The sequence below is a fragment of the Chanodichthys erythropterus genome, chromosome 22 (assembly GCF_024489055.1).
Source record: "Chanodichthys erythropterus isolate Z2021 chromosome 22, ASM2448905v1, whole genome shotgun sequence".
NCBI classification, from domain to species: Eukaryota; Metazoa; Chordata; class Actinopteri; order Cypriniformes; family Xenocyprididae; genus Chanodichthys; species Chanodichthys erythropterus.
Window position 1 is genome coordinate 20,823,504 of NC_090242.1, and position 16,278 is coordinate 20,839,781.

Genomic DNA, 16,278 nt, shown 5'->3' on the forward strand with positions numbered 1-16,278 from the left:
ATATTTAGCTGGGTGTTGAAAGTATTTTACCATATTATTTATTTTTAAATAACTTAAAAAATTACATGAAATACTTGCAACTCCATGTTTTTGCAGCCGAGGCCGGCTTCATTTGAATGATCTGCACTGCCAGTCTCACTCTCATGCTTCAGGGTCTGCTGGCAAAAGGTCAACCCTTTCCACATTCCTTTACTGTCGCTTTCTGTTAGAGGCCATCTGAATGGACTCGGATCGCCGCTCTAGTTCACCTGTCTGATCTTTCTGCCAGTACCAGAAAGCTGTTATGTGACAGAGTCAAATGCACCAAGGATACTCAAAAGTTTAATTATTTGCCAGTTCTGTACCCCTAAAACAATGCATTCCACTGATTTTAAACAGTGCTAGGATGTTGCGATTTGGAGTATGTGGGGGGTAATAATTCCAGCTGTACATCTTTAGGCAACATATTCATCTTAAGTGATTCAATAGGAACAGCTCTCAAGTGAGACGGCAATTCTGCTGGTGTGTTGGGTTCTTATAGAAATTGATGGAGGATCTGTGCAAGAAGCATATTTAATAGCTTATGGCTAAGCTGCCATTATATATTGTCTTTTACTTTTTGTTTTGAAGAGAGCACAAGAGAGCGTGTGTGTTTTCTGCAGGATGTGTCTTTCCTGTTAGCCCTTTTTGCTTTCTGTAGGGCGAACAGATTGGCAGGAGGGGCCAAAATGATTGAGTGTAGCCATGGCTACTGTATGACTGTGTCACCATGGTGATCCAGCCTCTTGACTCGTTACATGTGCAAGATTCAGGTTGTTCAGAATATCCTCAGATGATAATATTTCCCACCAGGTAAAATAACAATGTGTTCCCCAAGGGTCAGTCTTGACCCATCTTTTTATATTTGCTGTTACTGTTGAAAATAATGAAATGTGAAATGACAATGAAAATGGATGTTCATATTCATTATTATTTAAAATGGGTCAAATGTACATTTTAGAGATTAGAAATGCTCTTATTCATTATGACTTGAAAAAGTGTTTTAGTTTACAGAACTGTTGCTGTGGTTAACGCATTGGCAAAAATACAATTCTTTATGGTTATCTGCTAGCACCTAGCTAGTTTAATTTAAAATCTTTTCTTAAATTTTTTGTTTTGTTTTGTTCCATTGAGCAAAGACTTTGTTTTTTTTGTACTAATACATATTCTGTGGATGATCTAAAGACGCGTCAGCAGTCGTTCTGCAATAAGGTGAATCATATAAACCAGCAGCTCATGTGCGGTCTCTCGGACACAGCCGCCTGAAATGATTTTTGGTTGAGTGCCATTGAATCTTCTGTCAAGTCAGCCCAAACTCCCTCGAGAGTAAAAAAGAATGATGGACTCCTTGCACTGTTCGCATATCCTCTTTGTGTTGAAATCATGTCATTTCAGTCTCTGTCACAATGCGGTCCTGCCGGTTTGGTACTGCGCTTTGTTACATTGAGCTTGTACCAATGTCCCAAGTAATGTTACAGTACAAAATACAAGGAATTGTTACAGGATGTGCCAGAATTACATAATGCTGTCATTATGTCATTATTTGTTTTTGTTTGTTTTTGTTCTCTTTTGATTTTGTTTGTCATTCTGGCGACATTGTCTATCAGTCGACATCTCAAAAAATGCTGGTAAGTTTATTTTATTTTATAAAAGTACTGAGCCTGAATGCACTCATTTTATTCTCTGTTGGTTTTATTATTATTTTTTCAATCATATTCATCTCTTTGACTGTCACATTGTGGCCATTTTGGTTCTTTATTCACACACTGCAGCTTTGTGAATGCAGTGGATTGGGGTGAAGGTGTTAGAGGATATACACTGGTGTGAAAACTCTGTCCTAAAGAGGAGGTTTAGTGTACCATCTGTTCGATAAGTGAGCTTTAATATACCTCCTCTACTGCTATAGCTTTCCACCCCACCAATCACATTTTCACTCAGTTTGTTTCTTGTCGTTTACAACCTCCAACACCCTGGTGTGTGCATGCCTTTTGAAAGCTTGTATATTGTTATCATTATTTTGCAATTGAAGGGCACAATTCAAAGTTTTCTAATTTCATCTAGATTTGATTTTTCATTGTTTTGTGCATTTTCAGCTGTATGGTGAATGATCCATGCTTGCCGCAGGAGGCGGTGTCGGAAAACATGGAGTTTGCGCATTGTGCTTTGCTCGCATCAATACATTGCTGTGATGGTTTACGACCGTGTGCCTTTTCGCATTTCATTGGAGACTTAAATGGGGATTTGGTTTTGTTTGTGCCACCTGGTCCTCATTTTGTTTGATTGTTTTCGATTGTCTTGTCGATTTTTCTTTTTGTTTGTTTTGTTCTTGAATGCCAAATGCATGAATTACTTGATGCCTGAAAATAAAGAATTTCATTAGCTTCTCATTTTAACTAATGTTTAAGATTTGTGCAACCAGGCTGCCTTTTAATTGAACTCAATTTTAAATTCTCTTATTATTCCATTTTTGTTAGCTTGAAACAAATATCAGCCACTGCCTTTTAATTAGCTCTTGTAATAAATACAGATGGTAAAACAATCATCAGTATACAGGTGATGTAAGTTTTTGCAACGATCACACAGTGCTGTGGGAATTGTTGTTATATCCTGCTGTGTGCTGCTGTACACTGAGTATATGGTGTTGAATACCTTAATTATTATGTTAGCCTGTATTTTGATACTCACAGTTTATATCATTCACAATAGGGTAGTACAGGGTTGTATTGTCAGGCAGGTTTACAAGCCACAGAGCTGCAATGAAGTGTGACGTCCTTACGGCAAAATTCAGTCATGAGCCCAGCTGTTTCTTTAGGAGAGGAACCCAAGTATGGGCTTATTTCTTAACATGTTCAACAAACCAAGACCTCCCCTTCCCTCCCAGTTTCAGAAAAAAAGGGCTACGCTAATACATTTTAAAGAGATATAAAGAAGAGAATTGTGTTTTAAAGATGGGGTCTTTGTCATTGCTTTGTTGGATTTTTATACACTACCGTTCAAACGTTTTGGGGTCAGTAATATTTTTTTAAAATGTTTTGACAGATCCAGCATACAGCAAAACTGGAATATTATGTAAAAAAAAAAAAAAATTGTAAAACTGTAAACTTTTCTATTTTACTATATTTTAAAATGTAATTTATTCATTAAAATTTTCAGCAGCCAAACCTCCAGTCTTCAGTGTCACATGATACTTCAGAAATCATTTTAGTATGCTGATTTTGGGTTCAAGGAATGATCAATGTTGAAAATAGTTGTGCTGCTTAATATTTTTGTGGAAACTGATACATTGTTTCTGGATTCTTTGTTGAATATAAAGTTCAAAAGAAGAACATTTAATTGAAATGGAAATCTTTTATAGCACAAATGTCTTTACAGTCTCTTTTCATCAGTTTATTGTGCCCTTGCTGAATAAAAGTATTCATTTCTTTAAAAAAAAAAACATACTGACCTTAAACTTTGGAACGGTATATATTACAGTTTTGTCATAATTCCATTTCTTTTCTCTTCTATAGTCCACTCCATTGCATCTGGCAGCCGGATATAACAGAGTTCGAATAGTTCAACTTCTCCTGCAACATGGCGCTGATGTTCACGCTAAAGATAAAGGGTAGGTCTGTTTATGTCTCAATTTTTTCCTTTATTTTCCATTTTTTTAACATTCAAATAAAGCTGGTTTCCATTAGCTATTTTGCATTTTATTTTACTTAATTAGACTTCATTTGTCTATATATTACTTAAAGTAAAAAAAACATTTTTTGCATAAATAATTATTTTATTTTTTTTGGTGTGTTTTTTCCGCTTTTGCAATCTTCAGTGGTCTTGTTCCTCTGCACAATGCCTGTTCGTATGGACACTATGAAGTTACAGAGCTGCTGCTGAAGGTAAGGACAACCTGATTGAGTGAACTGTAGTAGTAATTTGTACTAGTTGCAACTACAACTGTCAGTCACTTGGAATTCTGTCTTGTCACAATGGATAGTCACAGCCTCGGTATATCATCCTGGTACCAAAGTCCTGCTCCACATATCTATTTAAACATAAAATAAGTTCTTATTGGCTGTAAATCTTTCATGCTATACAGTGTTTTCTGCATCATTGTGAAATTCAGCATATTTTAATAGTATTTATATAATATTAGTTTTTATTAGTATTTAGAATTGGCTTTTAGTTTTATAATTTTAGTTTTCATTAATTTTATGTGCTTTTGTCATTTTTATTAGTTTTTTTGTTAAATACTACTCTTTAGTTTTAATGTATTTTTGTTTATTTTAGTTTTTATTTAATTTCTAGTTAGTAGTTTTAGTGCTTCAACTTACACTTATTTTAACATTTCTACTTCTCATTTAGTTGAAATTTTTCATCAATCACTTATATTTTATTTGATTCCAGTTTTATTTCAGTTCATTTCAGTGCGTGTTAGTTTTTGTTAAAGGTGCCCTAGAACGTTTTTTCAAAAGATGTAATATAAGTCTAAGGTGTCCCCTGAATGTGTCTGTGAAGTTTCAGCTCAAAATACCCCATAGATTTTTTTTTAATTAATTTTTTTAACTGCCTATTTTGGGGCATCATTAAATATGCGCCGATTCAGGCTGCGGCCCCTTTAAATCCTCGCACTCCCTGCCCCCGAGCTCTCAACTATAAAACAGTTCACACAGCTAATATAACCCTCAAATGGATCTTTACAAAATGTTCATCATGCATGCTGCATGCATGCTTCGGATCATGTGAGTATAGTATTTATTTGGATGTTTACATTTGATTCCGAATGAGTTTGAGGCTATGCTCCGTGGCTAAAGCTAACATTACACGCTGTTGGAGAGATTTATAAAGAATGAAGATGTGTTTATGAATTATACAGACTGCAAGTGTTTAATAATGAAAATAACGAGAGCTCTTGCCTCTGTGAATAATAAACGATGGTAACTTTAACCACATTTAACAGTACATTAGCAACAAGTTAACAAAACATTTAGAAAGACAATTTACAAATATCATTAAAAATATCATGTTATCATGGATCATGTCAGTTATTATTGCTCCATCTGCCATTTTTCGCTATTGTCCTTGCTTGCTTACCTAGTCTGATGATTCAGCTGTGCATATCCAGACGTCCTTTCCTTGTTTAATGCCGTGAACATGAGCTGGCATATGCAAATATTGGGGTCATACATATTAATGATCCCGACTGTTACGTAACAGTCGGTGTTATGTTGAGATTCGCCTGTTCTTCTGAGGTCTTTTAAACAAATGAGATTTACATAAGAAGGAGGAAACAATGGTGTTTGAGACTGTATGTCATTTCCATTGTTATTCAACTGTGCCAAGGTATATTCAATTTTAAATTCTATGGCACCTTTAATGTTAATAACCCTGGCTTAGTTTACTTTATTTCCCAGCCCAATAAGAAAGTGACATCTTCAATGATCGTCCTGCATTTCTGCTTCATTCTGCATCTCTTTTCAGAATTCAGTGTGTCTCAGTGCAAACACGCGCTCTCCCATGAGCCAGAAGTTCCACACAGTATGGCCTTTAAGTCCAGCTTCCTTTATTTACAAAGCTGTTATATGGAACACTATGCTCACGATGTGTTCTTCCATGCTTGCTGTGTCAACAGAGCCCTGTGGAGCAGCCAATCTGTCTCTAGAACAATGTTTGGAGTTTGATACACAGCAGAGCAGAGAATTCTCAACCTCAGGAGAGCTTCTCACAATATCAGTAGCTCCCCAGATCTCCTTAAGCCCCCCTCAATCATTATATTAGATTAAATTTGCCTTACAACGATATGCTTTTATTATACACAGATGCATTATTGTGAACACCTGACATTATCTTGATGTTTCTGAGTTACTCAGGAGCGTTTGTTTCACTCCTCTCACTTGCAGTTCAAAAATAAATATCTCTCCAGCTCAAGAAGTGTATTAAAGGTTTAATTCGCCCAAAAAATATTTACTGACCCTCATGTCATGAAACCCAAAACGAGAAATGTAGCAGAATGTTTTCCATGTTGAAAGAAAAAAGCATCTCCAAAGTAGTCCATACAGCTTGTGTATTATATTCCAATTCTTTTGAAGCCACCCAATAGATTTTTTTTTCATGAAAACACCAAAATTTAGGTCATTATCCACTGATAATCTTTACCACTGATTTCAAATCTCATTCATATTCACCTCTATTCAGATATGGCTAAAATGTGTCACACCAGATGTCAGCCATCCCGGAAGCCATTCACTTTCATTGTATGGTGTTAACTTATTGTCTAACATTTTATTTAGCATTTGATGGTAAAAAGAAAATTGAAAGGGGGAGATCTATGCTTTTAATCGTTTTGTACTGTTCACCCAGAGCAAGTTGATGTCTCCCTGCTGGAAAACTGCCATTTTCTAAAAATGTGTTCGATATTCTTTTCCCTCAGTGCTATTAACTCAGCTTCTGGGGCATAGAAGGCTCCCTAATAGATAGAAATTAATAATCTATGCCAAAACTGCTCTAACTGCTCAAGTGGAACCGCATAATGTTCTCAATGTATTTGAAAATGAATCTGGGGCCTCTGAGATGGCGCCATCCTTTCAGCGTGATCTCACCCTGAATGTTTTTCTGTAGCATGGGGCGTGCGTTAATGCCATGGACCTCTGGCAGTTCACCCCTTTGCACGAGGCTGCCTCCAAGAATCGTGTGGAAGTTTGTTCTCTGCTGCTGAGTCATGGTGCTGACCCAACGCTGGTCAACTGCCACGGGAAGAGCGCGGTGGACATGGCCCCGACCCCGGAACTCAAAGAGAGGCTCACATGTGAGTTTACCTTTTCTTTTAATTAAACTGACCCCACGAATGTTTGGGATCTGTACGATTTTTGTTGTTTTTAAAAGAAGACTTATGTTCTTCAAGGCTACATTTATCATGCAACAGTCCCAATTTAAAACAATTAAAATAACTGCAACAATTTAAAATATCTGTTTTTGCAGGCCACATTTGTGCACAAAGGTACCTCACGAAACTGACTTCTGAGACAACATACTGGCTTAATGATCTACAACAAAATAAAGGGAGCTTTGGTTATAACCAAATTAATATTTAATTACTACAATAGTAATTTCTCACTAAAAATGACATCAAAAGTAGAAAACGTACATTTACACACAAACTGACTACCAACCGCAACTTTCGGATGACATCTTTATTTTTTAGCTTAACTGTCATGGAATTGGAAGCACAGTATTGTGGGATATCAAAGGCAGCGAAGGATACATCTATGCAGCCTCAAAAAATAGATCAGATGAAGGTATCTCAGGAGACGAGAAGAGAAGCTAACATTGGATTCAGACAAGCTTTCTGCCTTCCTACTTTGGAATTCTTCCTCTGAAGGCAGCATTTTTAAGCTTTCGGATGCAGTCATTATCTTTTGAAACTTCATAAATGTCTTTTTGATTAATTTAATGTGTCCTTGTTGAATAAAAGTATCAATTTTAAAAGTATCAAAAAAAACTTACTAACGTTTGAACAAGGGTGATTAAAGGTGAAATAAAGTAAAATATAAAAAATATAATATAAAACATTTCCTTGGTAACTAACTGGCAAAAAAACAAGATTTAGCAATAACTTGCTAAAAATAAAACTGAAATAAATTTAAGATAAATGAAAAAGAAAAAGACAAAAGCACTTATAAAAAAATACATAAAATTCAATTACCGATTTCTAAAAACAAAAAATTAGTTGAGTTAATGGCTCAACACACTTTGATGCAACTTATTTTGTTGTCGTTATATAGCATATATTTATTGTTGTTGCAATAGCATATATTGCCTTACAGCTTTTGTAAAACAGCCTTGTTGCTTATTGCTTAAGCATGAAGTAAAGAGTAGACTGGGATCATTCACCATTGCTTAGCAGAAGTGGCATCAGAGCCCTGCAAAACATCCCATTCGTTCATCTTGCAAGTGTAAGTGAGTTAGACGCATCTCGTCTCTGATTGTTCCTGCCACATTCTCGCTGGTACGGAGACAGACACATCAAGGTTTTGAGAAAGACGCCTTTAAACATACAATATTCTCGCTCTGCATTATTCAGGCTCAGCAGAGGCTGAGTTCCAGTGTACTGATGAGGTTGGCAGGCGACGTCGTTATTTATTTTGCCTGTGAATTCTCCATCTGGCTTCTCCCAGTGTGGGGTGGAGTGATGTAGTTCTGACTGAAACTTTACACAATTTGCTGTGTAAAGATTTTCCTTTATGTGGAATTTGTTGAGTTTGAGCCTGTGCTGTGAGTATTTAAGAATATATACTCTTGTGTTGTAGAATTACTCCTTCGTAAGTCACTTTAGATAGTGTCTGGTAAATGCAAATATTTTATAAATGCATAATGATATATAATATTTACAGTAATAATATTTATATAAAATGGTCCTCATTGATTGGCTGAGTGGCTAATATTTAGAATACCAGCTAAATATTACCATCTATACTTTTCATCCTCGTTTCTTTTTACGATTTTTGGCAATATGCAAAACTTGATGCTTTGATTTCTTATGGAACAATTTTTTGTACTAAGAAAAATTATACGTGTAAAATTTTAGTCATGAATTTGTCTAAAACTACTCGATATTAATTTACATGTTTGTGAAACTGTTGTATAAAAGCAATAATAAAATTCTTTTAAAATTATTTTCATGCTGTGGCCGATACCATTTATGCTATTTTGTGTAAATAAATTGAAATCATTGCAAAATAAATGTAATTGTTTTAACAATTTACAAATGTTTTAAATGCTACACTTGAATTCAGGCATTGTAACATTATTATGTACAGTATAAAAATAGATATTCCTTTTAAGATTAACTGTTGCAAATGATGACAAAGGTAATTTAAATGTTGCAATTGCAATGTTTCGCTAAATATCAGCACAGCCTTGATTACCTGTGGCCGAATCCCAGCCGTGCTCATGTTCAGTAAAACAGCTCTTGTGTAGATGGAATAATGTTCCCTCTTTGCAGTTCTTATGAGCAGAAGCATGACAAATTGAATGCACAAAATTAATTCGATCAGGTCAAGATTCAGTCATACGTTTTCGAAATCCTAGCTCATATTTTTGCTGCCGTAAAGCCAGATTGCATTGTATCTGTGAAGCTTCAATTACATTTTTTCACGCTTTGTCTTGATGAATTATGTCTCCTACTCCTTCTATCAGAGCTTCTTGAATCACCTCTCTACTTATTCTCTTTTCCTCTGGTGCAGACGAGTTTAAGGGCCACTCTCTTCTTCAGGCGGCACGGGAAGCAGACATGACCAAGGTGAAGAAGACCCTAGCTTTGGAGATTATCAACTTCAAGCACCCACAGACGCACGAGACGGCACTGGTAAGGCCCACTTTTCAATCTCTCCAGCCGAGAGATCAGGTTGAAAGAAGATGTTAAAGGGATAGTTCACCCAGAAAAAAAAAATCCTGTCATCATTTACTCACCTTCATGTCATTCCAAACTTGTATGATTTGCTTTTTTGTTCTTTAAACAACTAATGGAGCTATTCAAGCAAGATGTTCACACTGCTCTGCCCCATGCAATGAATGATTACCAAAATGGTGTCCAAGATTAAAAAAAGTCTTTTAAAAGCTACCAAAAGACAGAATTGGCATTTTTGGTAGTTAGGGCTGCCCCCTAATATTCAACTAACTGTTAGAGGTTTAGTTTACCAAAATGTTATTAGTTTCTTAGTCACAGGGAAAAATCGTATGTGATAATTACAGTATGTCGAGGCAGGGCATGCAAACGCTCGACTATCATTTATCAACCTCAAATTGGCTTATCTTCTGAAACATGTAAGTAGTAGCACCTTTACATGGCCGCTTGCTCTAACATTAACCTAGAAAAATATGGGGCTATTCCAGTGTTTGCGCCTAGCGTGAACGCTGAATAGTAGCGTGCTTACTGCATGACAGCTAACATGGAGGCGCTGGTGCGATCACTTGCATTGTCTCAAATACTCCATTTCTGGTCATACAGATAAGAGTAATACATCTTTTGAATCTGTTAAGAGTCTAATTTTATTTGTGTACACTCACAATAGCAACAAAACATTGTGCTTTTGTAAAATTATGTGCTGACTAGGCTATGTAGGCATTAAAGGCTCTTTATTATGATTTATATGGTTTATTAATAAACGTGTGACTAGTCAACTAATCACTGAAAATGAATGACTACTATTCAACCAGCAAAATCTTCAGTCAAGGGCAGCCCTATTGGTAGTACTTCTGTGATGCTTTTAACGCCTCTATCCTGTGTTTCAGCACTGTGTGGTGGCTTCGCCTCACCCAAAACGAAAACAGGTCACTGAACTGCTGCTACGGAAAGGAGCCAATGTCAATGAGAAGAACAAAGAGTAAGTGAATGTGCCTGTCATGCTAATAAATGTGCCTGTCATGCTAATGTCTGTTTGTCCTTCTCATGATCTTCTCTGTTTGTCTCCAATGTCTTTTCTTCCTCCCCTCTGCAGCTTCATGACGCCTCTCCATGTGGCAGCAGAACGGGCGCATAACGACATCATGGAGGTTCTGCAGAAACACGGGGCGAAGGTACACAGCTGGTCCTGCATCAGCAGGCGCCACATCCCTGCATGTGCTCTAGAGTGCCTGCAGAGCAGCGACACACACATTTACACACCTGACACCTCGCTTCACCATCCACCTCTCACAGCTCAGCGTATAGTCTGCCTTAAAGGGATAGTTCACCAAAAAATTGGGGAAGATTTGTTCACACTCATGTTGTTGCAAATCTGTATGCTGTAAAGAAAGAAGATATTTTTTTGGTAAAATAACCTTTTCATCTAACAGCAGCTCAGGTCAGGAAGAAATTGGTCATTTAAAACTACGTGGACTGTTTTTGGTACAAGAACCCTTCACTGACATTGTTATTGGACCTTATGGGAAAAAAATATTTTTTTAATGGCCCCTCTACAGAACATCATCTATTTTGCCTCTGTTCTCAGCCTGAGAAAAATCAGTTCAGTGGAGCAGCATTTTTGTCACATCTACCTTTGTGTGCAGTTGAGTCATCATGTTTCTGCGGCAAGAGGAGAAGAATGAAGAATGAGCTTTGCTAGCACTGCACTTCTTTTTTTGTCAGAGTAATTTGCCTGCTTATCAGTGGATAAGATAATTGGCTTTGAGATGGAAGAGCTCATCATCAGCATGGAAGTGTTTATTTGCTATCATCTTTCCAATTAACTGCCAAACATTCATCACTTTGTTCACAAAGATACTTTAGCAGATTGATCTATTATTTGAAATCTGATCACTAGAATTGGAAATCAAGAACTAGTTCTGAATCAGAATCAGTTCATTTGTTTGTGCATTCGTTTGTTAATTTGTTTGTTCGTTCATTCTCTTTAATATTTGAATCACTTCAATTTTATGAAGTTATTTTCTGTTATTTTTTTCTGTAACATTTGCATTCTTCCACCATTGCAGATGGAACTGCTTAAAAATGCATAAATTATGCAATATACACATCAGAGCAAATTGCCAATTGATTCATATTTTTTTGTCGGCTGTGCACAATAATGAACAATAAAATTCAGTAGCAGGATTTATTTTTTTCCATGATTAATAATTTCCTGCTTCTGTGCGTGGAGCTTCTTTAACAGTTTTTTCCCGCAAGCTTGGCACATTTATATTCCTCGCAGACAAAAAAAAAAAATCCAAAGTATGGGTTTAAAAGAGATAATAAAGATAGTACATTTGCCAGATACAATTAATTTGAAAACATGAAGTTATGAGCTCTTTTGAGAATTTTGTTGCCTAAAACAATTTTATTTCTGATTTGTTGTTCTTTCAAATATATACTACCATTAAAAAAGTTTGGGGTCAGTATAATTTATAATAAAATAACTAAATAAATTATGCAGCAAAGATGCATTAAATTGATCAAAATTGACAGTAGAGACATTTATAATATTACAAAAGATTTCTGTTTCAAAGTAAATGCTGTTCTTTTGAACTTTCTATTCATCAAAGAATCCTAAAAAAAAAAAAATGTATCATAGGTTTCCACAAAAATATTAAGCAGTTTTCAACTGATAATAAATGTTCAGAAGCAAATCGGCATATTAGAAGGATTTCTGAAGGATCATGTGACACTGAAGACTGGAGTAAATATTAAAGGTGCTCTAAGTGATCCTGGGTGGAGTAACTTCCTGTTGACGTTCGAAGTGTTGTCAAACAAAACAGAGGCTAGCTAGACAAGAAGTCAGACAAGTACCATTCTCCTGGCAACCGCCAAACCCAGACTCGTCCATTAGACTGCCAGACAGAAAAGCGTGATTCATCACTCCAGAGAACACGTCTCCACTGCTCTAGAGTCCAGTGGCAGCGTGCTTTACACCACTGCATCTGACGCTTTGCATTGCACTTGGTGATTGCAGCTGCTCGGCCATGGAAACCCATTCCACGAAGCTCTTTACGCACTGTTCTTGAGCTAATCTGAAGGCCACATGAAGTTTGGAGGTCTGTAGCTATTGACTCTGCAGAAAGTTGGCAGCATGCGCTGACCCCGCTCTTTGATTTTTCGTGTCCTACCACTTCGTGGCTGAGTTGCTGTTGTTACCAATTGCTTCCACTTTGTTATGATACCACTAACAGTTGACCGTCGAATATTTAGTAGTGAGGAAATTTCACGAATGGACTTATTGCACAGGTGGCAACCTATCACAGCACCAAGCTTGAATTCACTGAGCTCCTGAGAGCAACCCATTCTTTCACAATTGTTTGTAGAAGCAGTCTGCATGCCTCGGTGCCTGATTTTATACATCTGTGGCCATGGAAGTGATTGGAACACCGGAATTCAATGACGTGATGTCACCGTGATGTCACTGTCGACCGTTATGACTGCTGTTACAGCCACTGAGTGGCACAAAGACTGAACGGCAGCATTGGTTTTCAGCTTGAATGCCGCGAAAAACACACAAAACGGGAAAGAGCTTTGTGATTGACTGTACAAATAGCTTTGACACAAAATCTGAGGTATATATTTAAAGACTGCCGAAAGCTACAGAAGAAAGGAGCAAATGGATTGCTGTAATTTACAGAAACAGCTGGACTCCAGGCAGAGAAACATTTGCAGTTATCATTTTGTGTCAAATTGTTGGATTTTGAAGTAAAATCATACCGTATATATTGTATTGTTATATATTGGTGTTGACAACTCAATTAAATATTTACCAATTTTATATTCTGCATAATTGGGTGTTTTTAAATAAACACTGACAAAAACTATACAAGTTTAAGGGCTGGACAATATGACGATATATATATATAAATAACATTAATATAAGGGATTACTTCAATTTAAACCTACTTATATTGTAGTTATATAAAATGTTCCCAGGCAGATTTGCTTTATGTATTTCCCTGGCATCGAAATCAGGCACATATAATTGTCAGGAAACACAATTCCTGGCGGCGTGTCTATATCCATGGATTAGGTTTATTTGACAAGTTTTAAGGAACACTTTCGAGCCCAACCTTTATTGTTACTCGCGTTTTCACAGTTTCCCCTATTAAATCCAGTTATGCAGCTGGTTCTTTTGCCACTCAGTCCAGCTGAGGGAGCGCGTTCCGGCAGGAAAGTGACGTCGATGCATACCCTCTATACTTTTGGCTATATAGTATATATAATGTATACATATATACATACATACATTTTTATTACTCAAAATGTGTTAAATAAATAAATTATAGGTAGAATCAGCACCAGAATTCCCATCAATTTTGTTGGATGCAAAAACATGCTGTGTTAAACTTAAACCTCATAGTAAGTTATTCTAGTAAGTTATTCATCTTCTGTGGTTTAAACTCTCTGTGGTGAACCAGTTCTGTTTCTGTTATTCTTTTTAAAAAGTAAATCTTGCACTTAAGAAGATAGTGCCAAAGTTTTCCAGTGAAACTGAATAGGTAAACCGCCTGCTGCGCCTCTCACACAGCTGGACTGTATCAGAGAAACTGGAGGACGTTTACGAGCTACATCAGTCATGTCATTACCTCTCCAGAGCAGAGAGGGGTAAAAGACTTCCAAATCAATGGAGCTCTTTCAGAGAGCCAAATCAGATAAGCATCGACTAACTGATCAGGCATTCAGCTACTGCCTTGGCTGAGAGCATCAGGGCTGATCAGCTATTCTTCAGCGGAGAGACCAGGGGAGACGATGCTCTTGTAAATAATCTTATCCACAGTCTGCCGTCTTTGTTCGAGCCGAGAGTGTATCTAAAGGGGCTCCCCGTTCATCAAACTTGCCTGTCCTACTTTCACGCAAGGTTGTATTATCCAGAGGTCCTCTTCATTGATGCTTGTGCGGCTCTTTTATGCTGCGGAGCAGCTTGATTTTCAAAGCCTCCCTTCTGCTCGCATCCCAGCTCTCTTGCATGATAAATAAACGGAGGCTGACCCGCCTTAACCCAAATTCCATCATTCAATCATCAGCGTCCATCTGTTTCAATACGACCCCTCGGAAACGCATCCGATCGTTAACTGGTGTTGCGACCCAACTCGCTGCCAAACTTCAGCGGCCAGACTTAAGTGACATTAATGGACTGGATAATTAGTCAGGCTGGAAGTTCAAAGACAAGAGGGTATTGTAGCAAGTGTGTGTTTACAGACCATGTGTGAACCAGTAAACAGATGGTGCAGAAGCATTGTGTTAATAAGAAGAGCAGGAAGCATGAAGAATAAAGCTGTCTAAAGTAAACACAGTTACTGAGAAAATCAGCTGACGATAGGAGTTCCTTATTAGCTGAAGATCTATATTGATATTTATGACTTTGTTCAAACAAACAGGAAAGGATTTTTTTTGGCATATTCTGAAATCTGTTCAGAAGTTTGTAGGTCTGGACAGCCTAAGAAAGTTCATGTTCACCAAGGCTGCTTTTATTTGATGAATACTGTTTTAATATATTTTAAAATCTGATTTATTCCTGTGTTGGCAAAGCTGAATTTTCAGTCGTTACTCCAGTGTTCAGTGTCACGTGATCCTTCAGAAATTATTTTAATATGCTGATTTGCTGCTCAGGAAATATTCCTTAAATCAATGTTGAAAACTTGTACTGCTTAACATTTTTGTGGAAACTGTGCTACAATGTTTTTTTCAGGATTCTTTGAATAGAAAATTAAATAAACTGTATTCATTTAGGGGTGTAACAGTACATGTATTCATCCTGAACCGTACGGTACGGACATCATGGTTCGGCATCATGGTTGTTCATTTATCTGGTAACACTTTAGTTTAATGTCCATTTCTCACTATTAACTAATTGCTTATTAGCATGCATATTACTAATTTATTTTCTGTTTATTAGTACTTACAAAGCAGATATTAATGCCTTCTTCTACATGACCATATTCTACCCAATACCTAAACTTAACTACCTTGCTAACTATTAATAAGCAGTAATTAGGGGTTTATTGAGGCAAAAGTCATTGTTAATAGTTAGTTAATAGTGAGAACTGGACCCTAAACTAAAGTGTGACCATTTTTCTATTGTACCAAAATCGTACCGAACTGTGACCCCAAAACCGAGGTACATACCAAACCGTGACTTCTCTGTAACATTACACCCCTAAATATAAAGTACTCACTTTTATTCAATTTAATGCTGAATAAAAAGTGTTAATTTTAAAGTAAAATCTTACTAACCCCAATTCTTTTGAACTGTAGGTTATGTGGTAAGAAATTATTTAAAAAAAAAAGTTTTTGTGTTTCAGACAGTCATAATGGATTTAATATTTTGGTAACACTTCACAATAAGTTAACTATATTAGTTACCGTGAACTAACAATGAACAAAATTTCTAAAGCATTTATTATTCTCAGTTAATGTTAATCTCAACATTTACTTGTGCATGATTAAAATAAAATTGTATCTGTTGACATTAGTTAATGAACTAACATGAACCATTATATTTGTATTAATGTTAACAAAGAATAAGTACTAAAAACAAATGTATTGCTCATTGTTAGTTAATATTAGTTAATGCATTAATTAACCTTAACTAATGAAACCTTACTGTAAAGTGTTTCCTTTTTTATCATTTTATCATCATATCATTTTTTTTATCATATTTTCAGCAAAAATGTGCTCTTTCCATCAAAAAAGGCATTTTTTTTTTTTTTTTTTTTGAATTTTTGGATGAAAATGTTTCACAAAATGTTTGTGCATACCTATTATACACTCTAATCTAAGCATTCCAGCAGACCAATGAGATCTCAAAATTAACCGTATACATTACTTTG

The 16,278-nt window shown here is 36.3% G+C and overlaps 1 protein-coding gene across 1 annotated transcript in view; it reads left to right on the top strand.

Moving 5' to 3' along the window:
* tnksa (tankyrase, TRF1-interacting ankyrin-related ADP-ribose polymerase a) overlaps positions 1 to 16,278 on the top strand; it is a 110,427-nt gene that overhangs the window by 62,358 nt on the left and 31,791 nt on the right. Inside the window, exons 6-11 of the mRNA XM_067375702.1 lie at positions 3,528 to 3,622; positions 3,830 to 3,896; positions 6,616 to 6,802; positions 9,240 to 9,361; positions 10,288 to 10,379; positions 10,494 to 10,572. Of these exons, the coding sequence (XP_067231803.1) occupies positions 3,528 to 3,622; positions 3,830 to 3,896; positions 6,616 to 6,802; positions 9,240 to 9,361; positions 10,288 to 10,379; positions 10,494 to 10,572 (642 nt within the window). The remainder of the gene's footprint in view (positions 1 to 3,527; positions 3,623 to 3,829; positions 3,897 to 6,615; positions 6,803 to 9,239; positions 9,362 to 10,287; positions 10,380 to 10,493; positions 10,573 to 16,278) is intronic.